General features: G+C 35.0%; 1 protein-coding gene across 1 annotated transcript; it reads left to right on the forward strand.

The window, feature by feature from the left end:
• Nucleotides 1-167: 167 nt before the first annotated feature.
• Nucleotides 168-4,795, forward strand: LOC144962615 (uncharacterized). The gene is made up of 4 exons (XM_078895709.1): nt 168-594; nt 2,096-2,205; nt 3,114-3,237; nt 4,556-4,795. Exons 1-4 carry the CDS (start codon nt 475-477, stop codon nt 4,793-4,795), a joined length of 594 nt encoding a protein of 197 aa, XP_078751835.1. The 5' UTR covers nt 168-474.
• The last annotated feature ends 11,998 nt before the right edge of the window (nt 4,796-16,793 follow it).

Raw genomic sequence — 16,793 nt, forward strand, 5'->3', positions numbered from 1 at the left:
TAGATGGAACGAAATTGACGTCATTCAGCTCTTTGACTTTGTTATTGTTATCACTAAATTATATACCAATCAGATTGTAGGCTACAGGTTACACCAGACAGCTATATTTTATTGAGACGCGAAACTTTTGAAGTCTGAAGTGGCAATAAGGTTTTAATAGCCGGAGTGCTTATTCGTCCTTCAGGACGTATTCTTAAAAAGTGTCTAGCCGACCTTCAGTGCTTATGCTAATGAGGTAGGCGTGAAATACGTAAAGGGCAATTGACGGAAAGGCTGTTGTTTATATTTGTCACCGCATTTTTATATGTATTAAATTCAAGGTTATTGCCCTCCCATAAATCGCATTGTTGTTACAGTGACCTATATATGTCACTGCTCCCGTGGCCTTTTTTGTGCGCCCATATTACAAAATCTTCCCGGATAAACAGTATCATCCTTCCAGTCAAGCCATTGCTCAATCGTTAAAAAATCAGAATGGAACGTGAAAGCATTTTCGTTGGAGCAAGGTTTGATTCATATGAAGCTTTCAAAAAATCATTACGGCTTCATGAAAATGCGAAAAATGTGAAATTCATTATAAAGGATTGCAAAAAGGTAAGATTTTATTATCACAGAATAGCCCTCCCCCCCCCCCCCCCCTCCTCCCGCTGTTTTTTCTATTTAAAACAATTTTTTTTTCCATTATTAAAAAAAATAATTTCGCTGCCCATTTGTTCTTAATGCCTTTTATTAATCCTTTATTTATTTAAATCTACATTTAGCATACACTACAGTTTTAAAAGAAATAAAAAATAATGCACATTTATAAAACGCATCATATCTATATCAATGCTTAGTTGTTTTGTTCTTCTTCACATGCCAAGCGTCCTTTCCTTCTTTGATTTTAAAGGGCAATATCTCATTTGTGACCTCTCGTCTCAAAACTGTATTAAGTCGGGTTGGTTAATATGTTGAAAATTGAATTTATAGCCAGAAATATCAGACTTGTGTTGAGTTTATATGAGTTATTGAGGAGAATGGCAACCATATTTTGGGGTGCTAATGCCAACAATTTATACTTTTGACCAGTTTCACATTAAATTCTACTTTTAAGCATCTGGTTCGTTCCGACATAATACCGTTTTGAGACGATGGGTCGCAGTTCAGATCTCCCCTAATGGTCTAAAATTTGTTTAATATGATATAATCTAATATTTATAATCTATTGATGAAAAAGGCATATTTATGATAGCATTGGTGACAAAATGAATAAATAATTAAATAAATAAATGAACGAATAAATTAATAGATGAATGAATAAATAAATAAATAACTATTCAATTCGAGCGGCAGTTTGCAAGTCGAGCGGCAGTTTGCAAGCAAGGTTTTTGAAGAAACCCTCACACTGTTGTCTTTCTGTATATTTGATTGCATGATGATATATGCATATCATTTCAACATCGATATATTGAAATAAGTATATAACATTCTCTTAAATCATCGCTTAAGGTAAAAAAAAATAATTCAGTTATAATCTATTCTACCTGATAACTGTTATAATCGAGTCGTCAGCCGCAGTGCAGCACCCACCGTAAAGTAAGCAAGGGCGAGTAGGCTTTCTCAATATCAAACAACGCGGCTTTTGTGAATCCAATAATAATAATAATAATAATAATATAATAATAATAATAATAATAATAATAATAATAATATTAATAATAATAATAATAATAATAATAATAATAATAATAATAATAATAATAATAATAATAATAATAATAATAATAATAATAATAATAATAATATATAATTTATTCATCTAAAAAAAAAAAGGAAATTCGTTTACAATTCCTTACAACATAATAATATGATCTAGGCCTATCACTTTCCTCAATTTAAATGTACATTTTCACGCTAACGAAGTGTGTTCATTTATTTGTATTTGTAGCCTACTCATTCTCATTCGGATTAGTTGATCATGTCTATGTGTACTTCATTTTAATTTTCTGATCTGTGCTTACTGCACCGATAAATTTTGTTGTCCTGTTGTAAGTAGGCATATATTCGGTGTTGAAATAATGTAGTCAATGATATTATTCCATAATATTTATCTTAGGTGATGTGCTCAGATTTCATCAACACAATAGTTTATGAACGGGTTATGTTCGAATGTAAGCAAGGAAAAATGAGAAAATCCGAATCTAAAGGTCTCAGACCTATTCAAAGGTAAGGTACAAATTTTCTATGTGATTTTGTAAACAAATAAATGATATAATAACTACTTTTCTTCTTATTACAAACAAACGGGAATTTTGCTCATTACCATAAAATCGAATTTTTAAATAGTTTACTCTCGCATCTGACAACAAGAGGAACGAATTGACCGAATGCTTAAGGCATTGCACTGTGATCCCGATTGTCCCGGCTTTGATTCCCGCTTCAGGCACTTTCGTTATTTTCCTTGGGCAAGATTATTAATCCCAATTTGCTCACTTGGACAACATTGGTGATTCCTGTTGACATCAGACATCCTCTTTGATGGATTATCTATATTCCTTCCTGGAATGCCCAGGCGACGGGATCTTATGGTGCCGTTGCGAAAAGGGCATCAGTAGTCTCCCCCCCCCCCCCCACCCCCCCCCCCCCCCCGCGTTCAAATTTACATTATATTCTGGCTTTTTCTCATTGCTTTGTTAGTTGTTTTTCAATTTTAAAAATTCTTTCTTACATAGATAGAAAATAGGTAGTATTCCCCATTTATTCATTCACAAGGAGAAATGTGTCTTTTTAATCTATTGCAAGGGAAGACTTGTACAACCCAGGCATCAGCCGCAGTTCAGCGCCCAAAAGTGAGCTAGGGTCATGGCCAAACGGCGCGAACCGCTGAGCAAAGCTGCCCTATGTATTTGTTCGTTTGTTTCTTTTTTTTTTTCTTTCTTTTGTAAAATTTTAGGAAGGGATGGGAGTGTGATTTTTCTTCCTCTTTTGTCTCCTTCATACACCAAACAAGTGTCGTCCAAAACGGAGCCATCCGAGAATATCATATCATTACCATAGGCATAATTACTTTTCCATTATTACCCATTCAGTCAGTCAGCACTGTCCACGGCAATGATTTGTGTCATTTTTTTCAGATCTTTCAAGCTTGGCTGCATGGCTAAAATACGATTATGTTGCCGTAGGAGTAGTGCCCGTGTTTGGTTCCTTGAAGTCATTGAAGCAAATCTGACTCATGATGCACACACGCCATCTGCTTCCGTAAGTACAGTTTAAAGGCACAATTTAGTTTCTTTAAATATTTGAATTCATAGCAAGTATTCAAAATTTTACGTATGCCCTTTTGATGAATGCGTACTTGTTTTTCAAACAGCAATGTGCAATGTTCAGTAAAAGCCATGACGTTCCTTCTTGTATCTATAAGTAGCTAAATATTAACTCACTTTACTTAAAATTTCGCCAATAAAAAATGGACCAAACATCTTGTCACATTTTTTTTACACCACCACAATAGAATTTTGGTTTCCTTGTCATTTATTGACATTTTCAAAATCTATCAACGTATATGCCCTTCTACTTCTTTGTAATTTCTACCCCAGCCTTGTGATGAAAAACCCTATTTGAGATCATTATTTTCTGGAGTAAAACAAAATCACGCGATCAACCCCTCGTTATATTTTCGTCTCTTTACGCAAAAAAAAAAAGCGAATAGTGTTGACAGAATGAAGTAACAAAACAGATGAACAGTCATATTGTAATCAAAATAGCGGGCGCTCTGAATAACGAATTTGATATTAATGTAAGTTTTATCGAACAACTTGGTCGTATTGGACATTCAGGCAGCGGGAATTCTACGGTGTAACAACTTTCAAGGTTTTAATCCACAACCCAGATACAACGGAGAGGCCATTTTGCACACATTATCCTTATTCTATCTGAGATGATTGTCACATTTAACTCCGAAAACGGACTTGCACGTGATAGATCGCAAGTTTATTTTGTATCTTGATATGCAATTTTTTATACCCTTTAATTTTCGGGGGAAAAACGATTTAACTGTAGCGTAATAGCAAAGCTATTTTGAGGCGTCCGTATTATCCTTTCTATTAAAAACAAAATAAACAAGCAAACAAAACAAAACAAAATATAATAATAATAAATAAACGTAGGAATTCTAGAATTTTTTGCCACAGCACAAAACGATAATTCTTTATGTCAAATCGATAAATTCGAGAATCAATCAGTGGTAAGAAATGATATAGGTGATGTTATTGGAATGACATAATAATAATAATGATGATGATGATGATGATGATGATGATGATGATGATGATGATGATGATGATGATGATGATAATAATAATAATAATAATTATTATAATGATAAGAAGAAGAAATAATAATGATGATGATGATGACGATGATGATGATGATGATAATGATAATGATAATATGATAATGATAATGATAATGATAATAATAATAATAATAATAATAATAATAATAATAATAATAATAATAATAATAATAATAATAAATAATAATAATAATAATAATAATAATGTTTGTTTTTTTCCAGGTTCTAACAACATTTCCTGAAATGAGGCGAGTCCAGGAAACTGACTTAGTGACGACTCTTCTCCAATTTAAATCGTTATCATCGAGGGAATTGATATCAGCCATTGAAGAAGAGCAAGGTATTAGACCGACGCCAAAAGATATTCAAAACTTGCGGCAAAAATATCGGCTGTCTGATAGTGAAGAAAAGCAGGCAGCCGAAAAAATTTTGGCAGACATTGTCATGAAGGGGGAAGGGTAGATACTCATTTTGTCGACACTACTGATTCTTCTTCTGATGATATCCATTTCAGAGACATTATGTGTCTGACCTATCAGACTTCTACAATGTTAGAATTGCTATCTCATTTTGGTGATGTACTTATTATGGATGTTACTCACAACACTAATAATATTTGCTTGCCTCTTCTCACTGTTATGTGTATTGATGCAGACGGCAAAGGCCATCCCGTCCTGCATTCTTTCTTGCATTCTGAGGAACGGGACATTATGGTCAAACCTCTGAAGTTTTTGAAGGAATCATATGATTTCTCAAAGACGGCATGTATCTTTGTTGATAAAGATTTTTCCGAAATCGGGGCACTCTCGTCTGTTTTTTCCCGATGTCAAACCCATTCTGTGCTCGTTCCATGTTTCTAACGCCATAAAAAAGGCAATGAAAAAGAAGAATATGTCTTCTTCTCAGACTTCTACTATTCATTCTATTTTCATGGCCATGAAAGAAGAAGTAACAGAGGAGGGCTACTTGTCTTATTTACGAAAGTTTCAGTCTGTATTGCCTTCTCATGTTTTTGACTATTTCAATACTCATTGGTTCAGTAAGCCTCACTTGTGGGCTGCCCACCGGTTGGTGGAGTGGACACTGTCAAACTCCATGTCACCACTACCAACCACTGTGAGGCATACCATGCCACAATTAAAAGAGTAGTGAAAGGTGCTCAAAAACTGTCCAATGTCCTCCAAGATCTCTTATTCATTGATAGAGATATTGACTTTCTGTTTTCTTTCAAAAGCCTCCGGTTGATGAATACGAGGGCAGTTGATTGTGGCGATCCTGTCGTTAACGCTATAAGAGATGATGTAACTCCCTTTGCTGCGTCTATCATATTGAATCAATATTCTCTAATGAGCAAGTTGAGCTATGACATCAGATCTCACTCTCTCTCTGACAATACTTTTCGGTTGTCCAGACAATCAAAGTCCTACATTGCATCTCCATCTGAGTGCTCTTGTGAATTTTTCAAGAATTTAGACTTACCTTGTCGGCATATTTTTTTTGTTCGTTCTCATCTGTCATTACCTATGTATGTTCGTCTTCCTGAAGGACATAGATTCAAACCAAGTATACGCCATTCTCTTCCATCAAACGCTACGTCTCAAATTACTATTCACCAAGTTCCTTTGCCCAAAGCTCCCAGAATAAGGACAAGAGAGGCGAAATTTAACAAGGCAAATTCTTTCTTCAATAAAATGTCTAACTATCTGAGTCTTTTGGGAATGCAGAATTCGATGAGAAAATGAATTTTCTTTCTTCCTTATTTGATAGTTGGACTTCATCATCCAGTGACCTGTATCACCACTCTGTTGATGGTGATGCTATTTCCAGCGAAGATATTCCTGGTCCTTCTCACTCCAGAATTGACTGCAGTAATTTTGTTGAGCATGCTGTTATAGCTAGTCCTGTTGTTGAGGCTAGTTCTCTTATTGTTGGGGAATGTTCTTCTGTTGTTAAGGATATTCCTCTTGTTGTTAAAGCTAGTGCCCCTATTGTTGAGGATAGTCATCTTTCTATAGCCCATCCCCCTTTTGTTGAGACTAGTCCTCTTGATGTTAAGGCTGATCTCCCAGTTGTTGAAACTATTCCCCCTGTTGTAGCAAGTTCTGTTGTTGATGCTATTTCTCCTATGGCTGAGGCTAGCCTTCCTGTCGTTGTACCTCCACCTCCTATTGTTGAGTCGACATCCATAAATATTACATCTCCTCTTGCGGGCCATTCTAGCTCCTCTCCTGTCTTTTTTTCAAATTTGGTTTCTTTTAGTGATGTTAGACTAAAACCGGTGCGTGTAAGAGGTAGGCCTAAAAATAAGCCAAATTTCACACGGAGAAAGCGAAAGGCAACTGGATTGATTCCCTTTTCTACATTATTGGGGAAAGGAAAAAGCAGTTCATGTTAAGGAGAGCTGTTGATGAAGTCAATAACCTGAGGGGAGTGCTTTATAGTACTTGCGATCTGAAGGATGCATTGCGGTTAGGAGCTGTACTATTGAGTGAAGATATTGAATGTTTGGAGGACTTGTTCACTATTACGGGATGGAGTGAGTTGATGCGCAGAGTTGATATTAGAAAGGACCAAGGAATAGTTTGTTTTAAGTGCAAGCATTATGATGATGGTGAGAGAATGATGACAAAATGTGAAGGTTGTTTGGAATACTATCATTATGAATGTGCCCGTTATGAAGAGAGTTATAGAATATCGAATTGGTTTTGCGAGGACTGCTTTTAGTTTGTAGGTGTCCACTTCCCTTTGTATTCGCATGATGGTCTTCTTTCATTTTTAATCTTCAATTGTAATTTCTAGTCTCTCTCCTCAAGTTTTTACTGTGCGTTCCATTCTAGTTTTAGGTTCTTGGTTTAATATTTTTTATCACTACATTGTAGAAACCATCCTTTCTGCTGGTCCCTCTGTTTACTCAATGTCCACGCAGTTCCCGTTTCATAATATTTTGGCTTTTCATCAGATCAATCTAATCATTTCCATAGCCGCCCAAACCCCCCCCCCCCCCCCCCCCCCCTGACTGACAATTTAAATATTTCTAATATTCGTGTAAATTACTTCTTATATATTGTGCATAGAGACAATGTGTGCTTGTGTGTGTGTGTGTGTGTGTGTGTGTGTGCGTGCGTGTGTGTTTGTTTGTGTGTGAATGCGTGCGTATAGTAGTTGTGTGTATGTGTATGAATGTCTGTGTTTGGATATTGCACACAATCGTCAAGATTATATCAATTAACTTATCAACTTTAATTGTTTTCAACTTTCGTCATCACTATGTCTAAGTGTCTATCTTAAGTTTTCAATTTAAATTCTATTCGCAAAATTACCTAAATGTGCAATAGTATTCACAAGCTTTTTTGACATTTCCAATGATTCACCATCATCTGTGGATTATTCCGAAATGCTTTAACCGATTTATCAAGTTTGTTGCTCAAGAGTGCAAGTGGTCTTCTTGCTTTTTTATTAATATTTTCAATCACATAATTGGTACTCTGTACGGTATTTTTTTAGAGACATCTTCATTCGAATATTTGTATTTTTTGTTTTTCTTGAAATGATGAAACATTCATTTTCAAGCATATGTTTATTATACAGAAAATTTCTAATGCTCATTAAACTCAAAATGCTAATCTGTTTTATTTAGATTGTTAAATTAATGCAGCTACAAATGATATTCGATAATGTGAATAATGATTGCTGTCAAAATTTGTGAAACGAACATGGTTAAAGAAAAAAAATGTACAATGTAAATTAAGTTTGGAAGTATGTGAAACAAAAACTAATGAGGGATATTTAATTTATAGAACTATAATGACGAAATTATCATTGATGTTAACTAAAACGCAGATATAATGAATATCTTCGATAGCTTTTCTTGCTGAAGATAATCTATATCGAATATGCATTTTTCAATCAATCGTCATATATATATATATATATATATATATATATATATATATATATATATATATATATATATATATATATATCAGTGTTATGAAATAACTATTACAATAAGAACATGTGTCTAGATGGCTGCCATCTAATGTGTACTTATTTGCAGGTCTGATAATCTAAATATGTTATGGTCTCATTCTTATTATGGAAATACTCTCGAAGGCAAAATGTTTTCCATTGCAACAATGTTAAATCAAGGCCATAATTCCGTTCAGTTATTAGACCTGCAATTATGGGCACGTATCCCCCGTCTTACCGTTTGAAATGATTGCTACAGTTGTCTACCCTTTTCAAAAGCATTGAACAAATCTATGACATTATACATTATATCATATGATTTAAAATAAATGGCAAATGTGACTGCAATGTATAAAAGGCTTGACCTTATGTGATGGTCGATAGCATACTATAGTGAATATTTTGAAAGTATAAATATAAAAAAAAATAACTCCCTGCCTTCCCCCCCCCCCCAACCCCCCCCCCCCTCCCCCAAAAAAATAAAAAAAAATTAAAACCCCAAAAACTCAAGCTCATGTGGCATTCAATATCTGATGATATAAGGGATTTCTCTTCAAAGTGACTAATGATAAAATATATGATTTTCAAAATGGCGGCGCTGAATAGCGACGCACAGTTACACCTATGTGATGCGGGTGGTTGGATGGGAGCATCACCCTTGAATCATATACCTATGATGTTCTCATGGGCGTACGATCCGATAGTGATGTCGTTGCTTCTTCTCTTTACTAGCCTATCCTGCTTCTATGGTTTGTGATTGTATTTTTGACAGGGGATATTTTTTTCTGTAAATCTTCTGCCTGTTTGTTCTTGGTTATTTATAATTTAGCTTATGATATCTTTAGGTTATGATTTTGATTTACATTTGTACTATTTTTGTTAGATTGCTTGTTTTTTTGTTTCAGCGGTCTCTCATATAACCTCAATTGTGTTGGAAGAGACCTAAAGCAACAAACAAAAAACACCTATGTGATGAATTCTTTTGGTATTTATTTGTTTCATGACAACCTTTCACTCATTTACATATTAAACGTTGTATGATTGTTCGTATTAATGAATGGTATGTACTTCAAACTTTAACGTTTAGAGTCCTGCTTCAAATCCTCGGAAAAATCGTTCGTATCAATGTTTTTGTCTCGAGGAAATCGAAATGGCGGCGGTTATGTTTACTTCCGACACAAAATTGCCCCGCTATTTTCATCTTATTTCGCGATTTGTTGATTGAAGACCTATTATTCGCTTAATTATATAAAGCGTTGTACGATGGTTTAGCCTACAAAGAGGCATCAAAAATAATAAACCACCCTCTTGATGAAGTAGAAAGAATTCATGAAAAGCAATAGAAAGGAAAGCGTTCTCAATTACCAACAATAAAAAACATATTTTATACGATGAATTTAGTCTTTTACCATCTGGGAGAAGGTTTTGTCAGATTAAATGTAGAACTAAAAAGTATAAGGGCCGAAAGTATAAATCAACGTTCGTTCCATCAGCAATTGTTGAATATTTCATATGGTACAGAAAAACCAAGGATTGATGCGTTGACTGATTGACTGATTAATTTATTTAATGTTAGATTAAGTGACCAATTGATAATGATTATAATATTTGGTGTTGAGTTGCCAAAAATGTAACGAATTGAAAATGAAATGAATATGTTTATGTTGTGTATATCGCACGCGTGAAAGAAAGAAAGGAAAAGAGAGAGAGAGAGAGAGAGAGAGAGAGAGAGAGAGAGAGAGAGAGAGAGAGAGAGAGAGAGAGAGATCTGATCAATGTTATAGTTATCATAACAAGTGTAACTAAATGATTGCCATATTTATGGACAATAAAGATCTATTATTATTATTATTATTAGTAGTAGTAGTAGTAGTAGTAGTAGTAGTAGTAGTAGTAGTAGTAGTAGTAGTAGTAGTAGTAGTTGTTGTAGAAGTAGTAGTAGTAGTAGTAGTAGTAGTTGTTGTAGAAGTAGTAGTAGTAGTAGTAGTAGTAGTAGTAGTAGTAGTAGTAGTAGTAGTAGTAGTAGTAGTAGTAGTAGTAGTAGTAGTAGTAGTAGTATCTCCCATTTAGACTATTCAACGATTTATTTCACATATTCTTTTTATCAGCATTGTTAGTCCAGAGGCTTAAGATTTAAGATCAATAAACTTTTTTATTTTTTACTGGGGGGGGGGGGGGGGGGGGAGAGTGGGAGGGTGGCATAGCTCATTATGTAGAACACTCACTTCACAACCAAAGTGACCTGTATCCATTCTGTTTGAAGTTGAGATTCTGTTCACCCTATTGGGTTGATGGATTTGTTAGATATAACGGAAAGTAGTTGCTGGAGATTAGCGTTCTGTTCAAAGGATAGCAAGCAATTTGCTGCTGTCCGTTTGGCGGTATCAAAAGCAGGAAAAGCCTCGGCCTCGTGAACCCTACACTCTGAAATATATCTTGTTTTATAAAAGGATATTGACCGCTTTCTATAGTGTGATAGCCACACATAGTTGAAAACTAACATCGCTACATACTCATTGTCAGCATAATATCCACACGTTTTCAATCCTGAAATAAACGATTGATCTTCACACTGTGTAATAAAACTGGTATTATTACTATTACGCACTATCACTATCACCTTTTTATTATTTCAATTATAAAAAGATAGTGATAATGATGATGATGATGACAATGATTATGAATATTGCAAAATAAAGATGATATCAGCTATTTATATATGAAATAGTATGTGTTTGTTCTTTAAACCTGGTCGTGTGCCTAAAGTTATTGTCATTACCTGTTTTGTTGTTTTTTTTTTTCTTTTCCTTTTTGTTAAGACTGACATTCAGGGTCTTTGAAAATAGCAACACTTAGACTTGAGACTGGAATTCCACCAGCTATCATTCAAATTTATTGATATTATGCGATATCCGCAGGGTAACTCATAGCCTATGCTTCACTACACCGCCATTGGGTAACTCGAAAGTACCTCAAGGGCTTTTTAAGTCTTTGAAACTTTCCATGGTGGGCAGGAGGCCACCCTGTGTCTTCTATCCCCTATATCTGTTTTTCCGAGTTGTTTTCTGTCTTTGTCTTGGAATGGGATTACTTTGTCTTGTCTTAGTGTCGGAGATATTTTTCCCTTGTAAATCATCTCTCTGTTAGGTATTGTTAGTTGTATATTCTGTTTTGGATGTATTCTGTAAACATTTGAGTGCATTCCTCATAGGGTATCCTGTCTTGGTGTCTGGATGAGACTTTAAGGTGATCACAAACTAAGTACATTGCCGCTTGGCTCGTACATCTGTTCCCTATTTGAACCAATTCTCCTTTGTCTTACTTTTTCTTGGCGGGCGCTTTGATTGTAAATGTAGAATATTTTGACTATTCCATTTTCTTCTTTTTTACTGTCGCTGATGATATGACTTAAATAAATGTGCCGCAAGCGCCGTAAAAAAATTTTAAATTCCCCCCCCCCCCCCAAAAAAAAAAAAACAAAAAAAAAAAAAAACAAACCAACAAAACACAAGTCTTTGAAACAAATATGTTCCTGTATCAATAAGCCATGGTATCTTCCACGCACGTGGGTCAACTTCCCTGTTCGTGTCATGGTTGGGTGGGGGGGGGGGGGGGGGGGATGGGGGAGGGGAGGGGGTAAACTCTTACTACTGTCTTGGTTTCCCTCCATGTCTGTCTTCATCATTCCATATTACTTTCTATTCTTGCCATGGAATGATATTTCTTGAGACCACTTTAACCATTGATTGGAGTTCCTCATCGACACCCTCAAATTTATGGTATCTTTTACGTGATATGAGGGTCCAGATAACTCTGTTAGTAGAGCACTGGCTTCAGACACATAAGGACCAAGATCGATCCCAGGTGCAGTCGGGATTTTTCTGACCCCCGTGTTCCCCCTGCATCATTAATTGGGTAGCAGGTTCAATTATATCTAGTGGAAAGAACTAAGATAGACCAGCGTCCTATCCTATCCAAATGATAGCAACAAGTGTCCATTTTACGCTATAGAAATCGGGATAAAATCCGGCTCCATGGGTCTTATGGATTTGAAGAACTACTTTTTGTTATGTGATATAGTATTGTAAGTCATCAACTTGTTATAGGTTTTGATATATTGGCATATTTAATGGAGATCCTTTGTATATAGTTTAGGTCGCTCTGGATGAACAGGTATAATACGTTTAACTTTTAACATCCTTCTATATAATTTTATAGAGGAATACTGGGACTTTCAAAAATTACACTGCTTTTAAAATTCCCTTCAATGTAAAGGGATTGAATGCCAAACCATTTCTTCATTTATTCCATAGTCAAACCAATTGGGGCAGGTCACTCAAATTCAACAGGTGTGTCAAAATTATCACAATACCTATGTATATTATTGGTCAAGAACTAATTAGCCTACTATCTATGTCAAAGTCAAATCGTTTTGCAATTTAAAAGCTCAGGGGCTTTTTCGTTGCACCTGCATGTATATGTATATCATACGTATTTGTATGTATGTATGTATGTATGTATGTATGTATGTATGTATGTATGTATGTATGTATGTATGTATATATATATATATATATATATATATATATATATATATATATATATATATATATATATATATATAATATATATTACACAAGCATAGAGCCCAATTCACTGGACGAGAGAAAGTACCCTAATGAATATTATAATATAAATTATAAATACGGACCCTTATAAATATCACGACGTTTTATGCACATTCAATTAATCCATTCAAAATTGAACAATTGTTTGTTCAAAGTGAATGTAATGATTGATGATGTCCAGTTTAGTCATTTTATTTATTATAATATAGGGGTATCTATGCCAGATACAAAACGACATTAACATTTAAATATTTCAAATTTTTATAATCTGATCAATTTATCTAGATATTATTGTTGAAATGGAGACGGCAACAATTTAAAATTACATGCGATTTGACAAAACGATCGGATGATATTTAAAATATGGATATTATGTATATTGAATAAGAAACCATTGCATTACAAAAACCAATTTCCTAGGAGAGAGAGAGAGAGAGAGAGAGAGAAAAGAGAGAGAGAGAGAGAGAGAAGAGAGAGAGAGGGGGGGGGGTGGAAAGTGTGTTATACAAGTCCTATTGTAGGCACTTTAAGATTCGTGTGTGTATGTTATGTATGCATGTATGTATCTATGTATGTATATATGTAGGTAGTTATATTTGTATCTATGTGTATGTACGTATTTATGTATGTAGTGCGTGTATGCTTGCGTATGTTCTATGTATAATTATGGCACGATTACAGAAGATGTAAACTCGTAGCCTACTAGCCTATATCATTTAAAGAGAAAAGGAACTGGGAGAGAAAAATACACAAAACCGAAAACATTATGGGAGTGGGAGTAAAGGTTAAGGGCATAAGTCAGACTTTATCTTGTCTGTCTGTTTTATACTTTTTTAGTATCAAATCTTAAATTGAATCTTCCTTTCAAACTAAGAAAACAATATAATTTCTGTTTGTCAATGATATTGATCAAAATATTAATAACTGCCACTCTTGATTAGCTTTTAAATTCAGATCTACGAAATATTTGAAACGGGACATCAACAATATTTCATTCAACTTTTTTCATCTCTTTGTAAAACGAAGTACCACAAGTGTTGGAACGGTCAATTCAGATTTTACAAATTTCCATGAAGTAACCTAATGACACTATAAACTTTGGTAAAATAACCTAGATCCCAGTGGAGGGAACTTCCTTTCGAGACAGCAATACCTGTCTCGGGTTCATCGTAGACACAATTAAATAGGGAGGGTTGGACACGCCAAAGGATTGAACCACCCAACTTCCTCCCAACGTCCTCCCCTCTGTACTCTTTCTTTTTCTTTTTCAATGGGGACGATCTACATTAATTTTCCACGTGCTCGAGTCATTAGTCACATTGCAGATGTGCTCAAAATGGCATAGTTAATAAAACGTTCACAGTTCTTGAAATATCCAACGTCACATTATGTTACTTTTCCAGTTTGACGGATGAGTATGTTTACAACTTTCATAGACAGAGCAGCGTGTTTACTTTTATTAAGAAAAGATCAACCGTTAGACAGACCTAATCATGTGACTCAGTTGGACTAAAACTTGATTATAGATCGCTCTCATTTGGATTAAAATCTTAAATCTATGAGAGACCTAGATCAGAGTAGAAATCAGGTATCCAGATCAAATTTAATTTTAATTTCATATATACGAAAGCTAAATTAATTATGAAAGTATAATCGACAGAATGTGATGTAACAAAATGAGACTGTTTCATTTTTATAAACCTCTTGTAATATCTAACCTTCCACATATCTATATTCAGCCGCTTCATAAAATAAATTTTTTCATGAAATACAATGAGATAAAATTAATTTCTGAAATTAGACAAATATACAAACACTCACACACAAACACACTCGCACGCACGCACACAAACATACACACACACACATAATTTATTATTATTATTATCAACTTTATCTGTCCTTTAAATGCTGCTAAAGATATTTAAATAATATTACAAAGTTAAAATCTTTTATCCCCCCCCCTCTCTCTCTCTCTCTCTCTCTCTCTCTCTCTCTCTCTCTCTCTGCACCTACAGAAACAACAACCACCATCCCCGTTCGTTAAATGCTCTCTTCCTGTGACTGTGACAATGATTAACGATGTTTTAGTCCACGCTCATTATCAAGTCTTGTCAACCGCCCCCCCCCCCCCCCCCCCCCCCTTCTTACCCAAGCTGTATAGTCTACGGTCTATACGATATCTTCTTTTCTTTTTTTTTCTTTTTTTTAACCTATGGCGGGACGGAGAAAAAAAAATTGAAAAAAACATCAAATAGCAGCATTGAGTTTTTCAATAATAAATGGGTCACAGTATCCGTTATTCAACTTCGCAAAAATTATTCGTACGTAAGTCTAAGCCGTCTGTAAATTTTAGAACTGCCAACTTCAACGAATAAAAAAAAAATATTCGGAAGTTTGCAAGATGGTGGTGACCTTGTTACTTGTTATGGTGATGATGGCGATAGTGACGCTCTGGGCCCCTTTTTATGGACGTGGACTAGCGCTTAGTCTTTGATTTTAGCTAAGGACTTGAAAAAATCGAATTATATGTGAGATGACCAAATATTTCCCAGACTAAAATCACGTCACCTTCAGACTAAGTTTGATTAAATTTTAGTCATTTATTGCTGAGGCCGGACTTCAAGCTTAGTCTGAGACTAGTTACGAGGATACGTAATATCGTCGATAAGCTATTTTTAGATAGAGAGAGCTTCGATTCGGAAAGAAAATACTTCGGTTACGAATGACAGAGGCAAAAGGTGTCCTGCTGGTATTGTCACTACTTTTTTAAAAATGTAAGATATGCTAGACCTTCGAAAGTACAATTTTTTTGTGAGTAAAAACTAGGGAAAAAACCCGGAATCTAATCGGTTAGCAGGTTGCAAATGAACGGAGACTCGAAGTGGAAGGGTTCGCTTCAAAGAACAACGAAGAAAATCAAACAAACAAAAAACAAAAGAAAAAAACAAACGACTAGAAAGTATAGTGGAGACAAAAAATTATTCTGCTGGCATGACACTGACTGAAATAATGTGATTCGTCAGAACACATTTTCCGTTGTTTTTTTTTTTTTTTTGTTTTTTTTTAAAAGTTCAATTCGTTTGATTTTCACTGACACTTTCATTGGCCTAAATATATAATTGACAGTCGACCATGGCATCATTGTTGTCTGATCAGTCGACAGTCAATATCATGTGATTTCATTAATCACGGCAAAAGTAAGTTCAAATATGAAACGGAACGGAGGTGTTGCTAATTTCTTCTTTGGAAATCTTTTGCGTTGAAAATATCAAGGCTGGTGTCTTACTTGCCATTGTGTACTAGAGAGCTTGATGTTACAAGCACAAAATAGCTGAATTAGGCACCGTCCTAACAACGCCCACTTCTCGGCAAGAGCCTCGCTAGTCAGAGACTAGAAAACGTTCATGAAATCCCACTTTTTAGACACTTGTTCCGCCTCGGCTTAAGGCTAGCAAATCATTTACTAGACTAGTAAATAACTAAATCTAGTCCGCTTACATAAAATTGGGCCCTGGTGGTGGTAGTCGATGTTGTGGTGATAGTAGTTAGTAGTGCTAGTGGTGGTGGTAGCAGTGATGATGCTGTTAATTTTGTTGTTTTTGTGATGGTCGTGATTGAAATGGTGATCCCTGATTGAAATGATGATGATGATGATGGTGGTGGTGGTGGTGGTAGTTACAAAGCTGATGCATTGGTGATGTTGATAGTGATAATAAGAATAATGTGGTGGGGACGATAACGACCATAATTTACTTGTAGTGGTGGTGTCAATGATCAAGAAGCTGAAGTGATAACATTGAAGGCAATGGTGACGCTATAGTGTACGCCTGTGATATTGGTATTTAAAATGATTGTTTTCT

Source organism: Berghia stephanieae, chromosome 1 (genome assembly GCF_034508935.2).
Source record: "Berghia stephanieae isolate SIO BIC M18660-M18661 chromosome 1, UCSD_Bste_1.3, whole genome shotgun sequence".
NCBI lineage: Eukaryota > Metazoa > Mollusca > Gastropoda > Nudibranchia > Aeolidiidae > Berghia > Berghia stephanieae.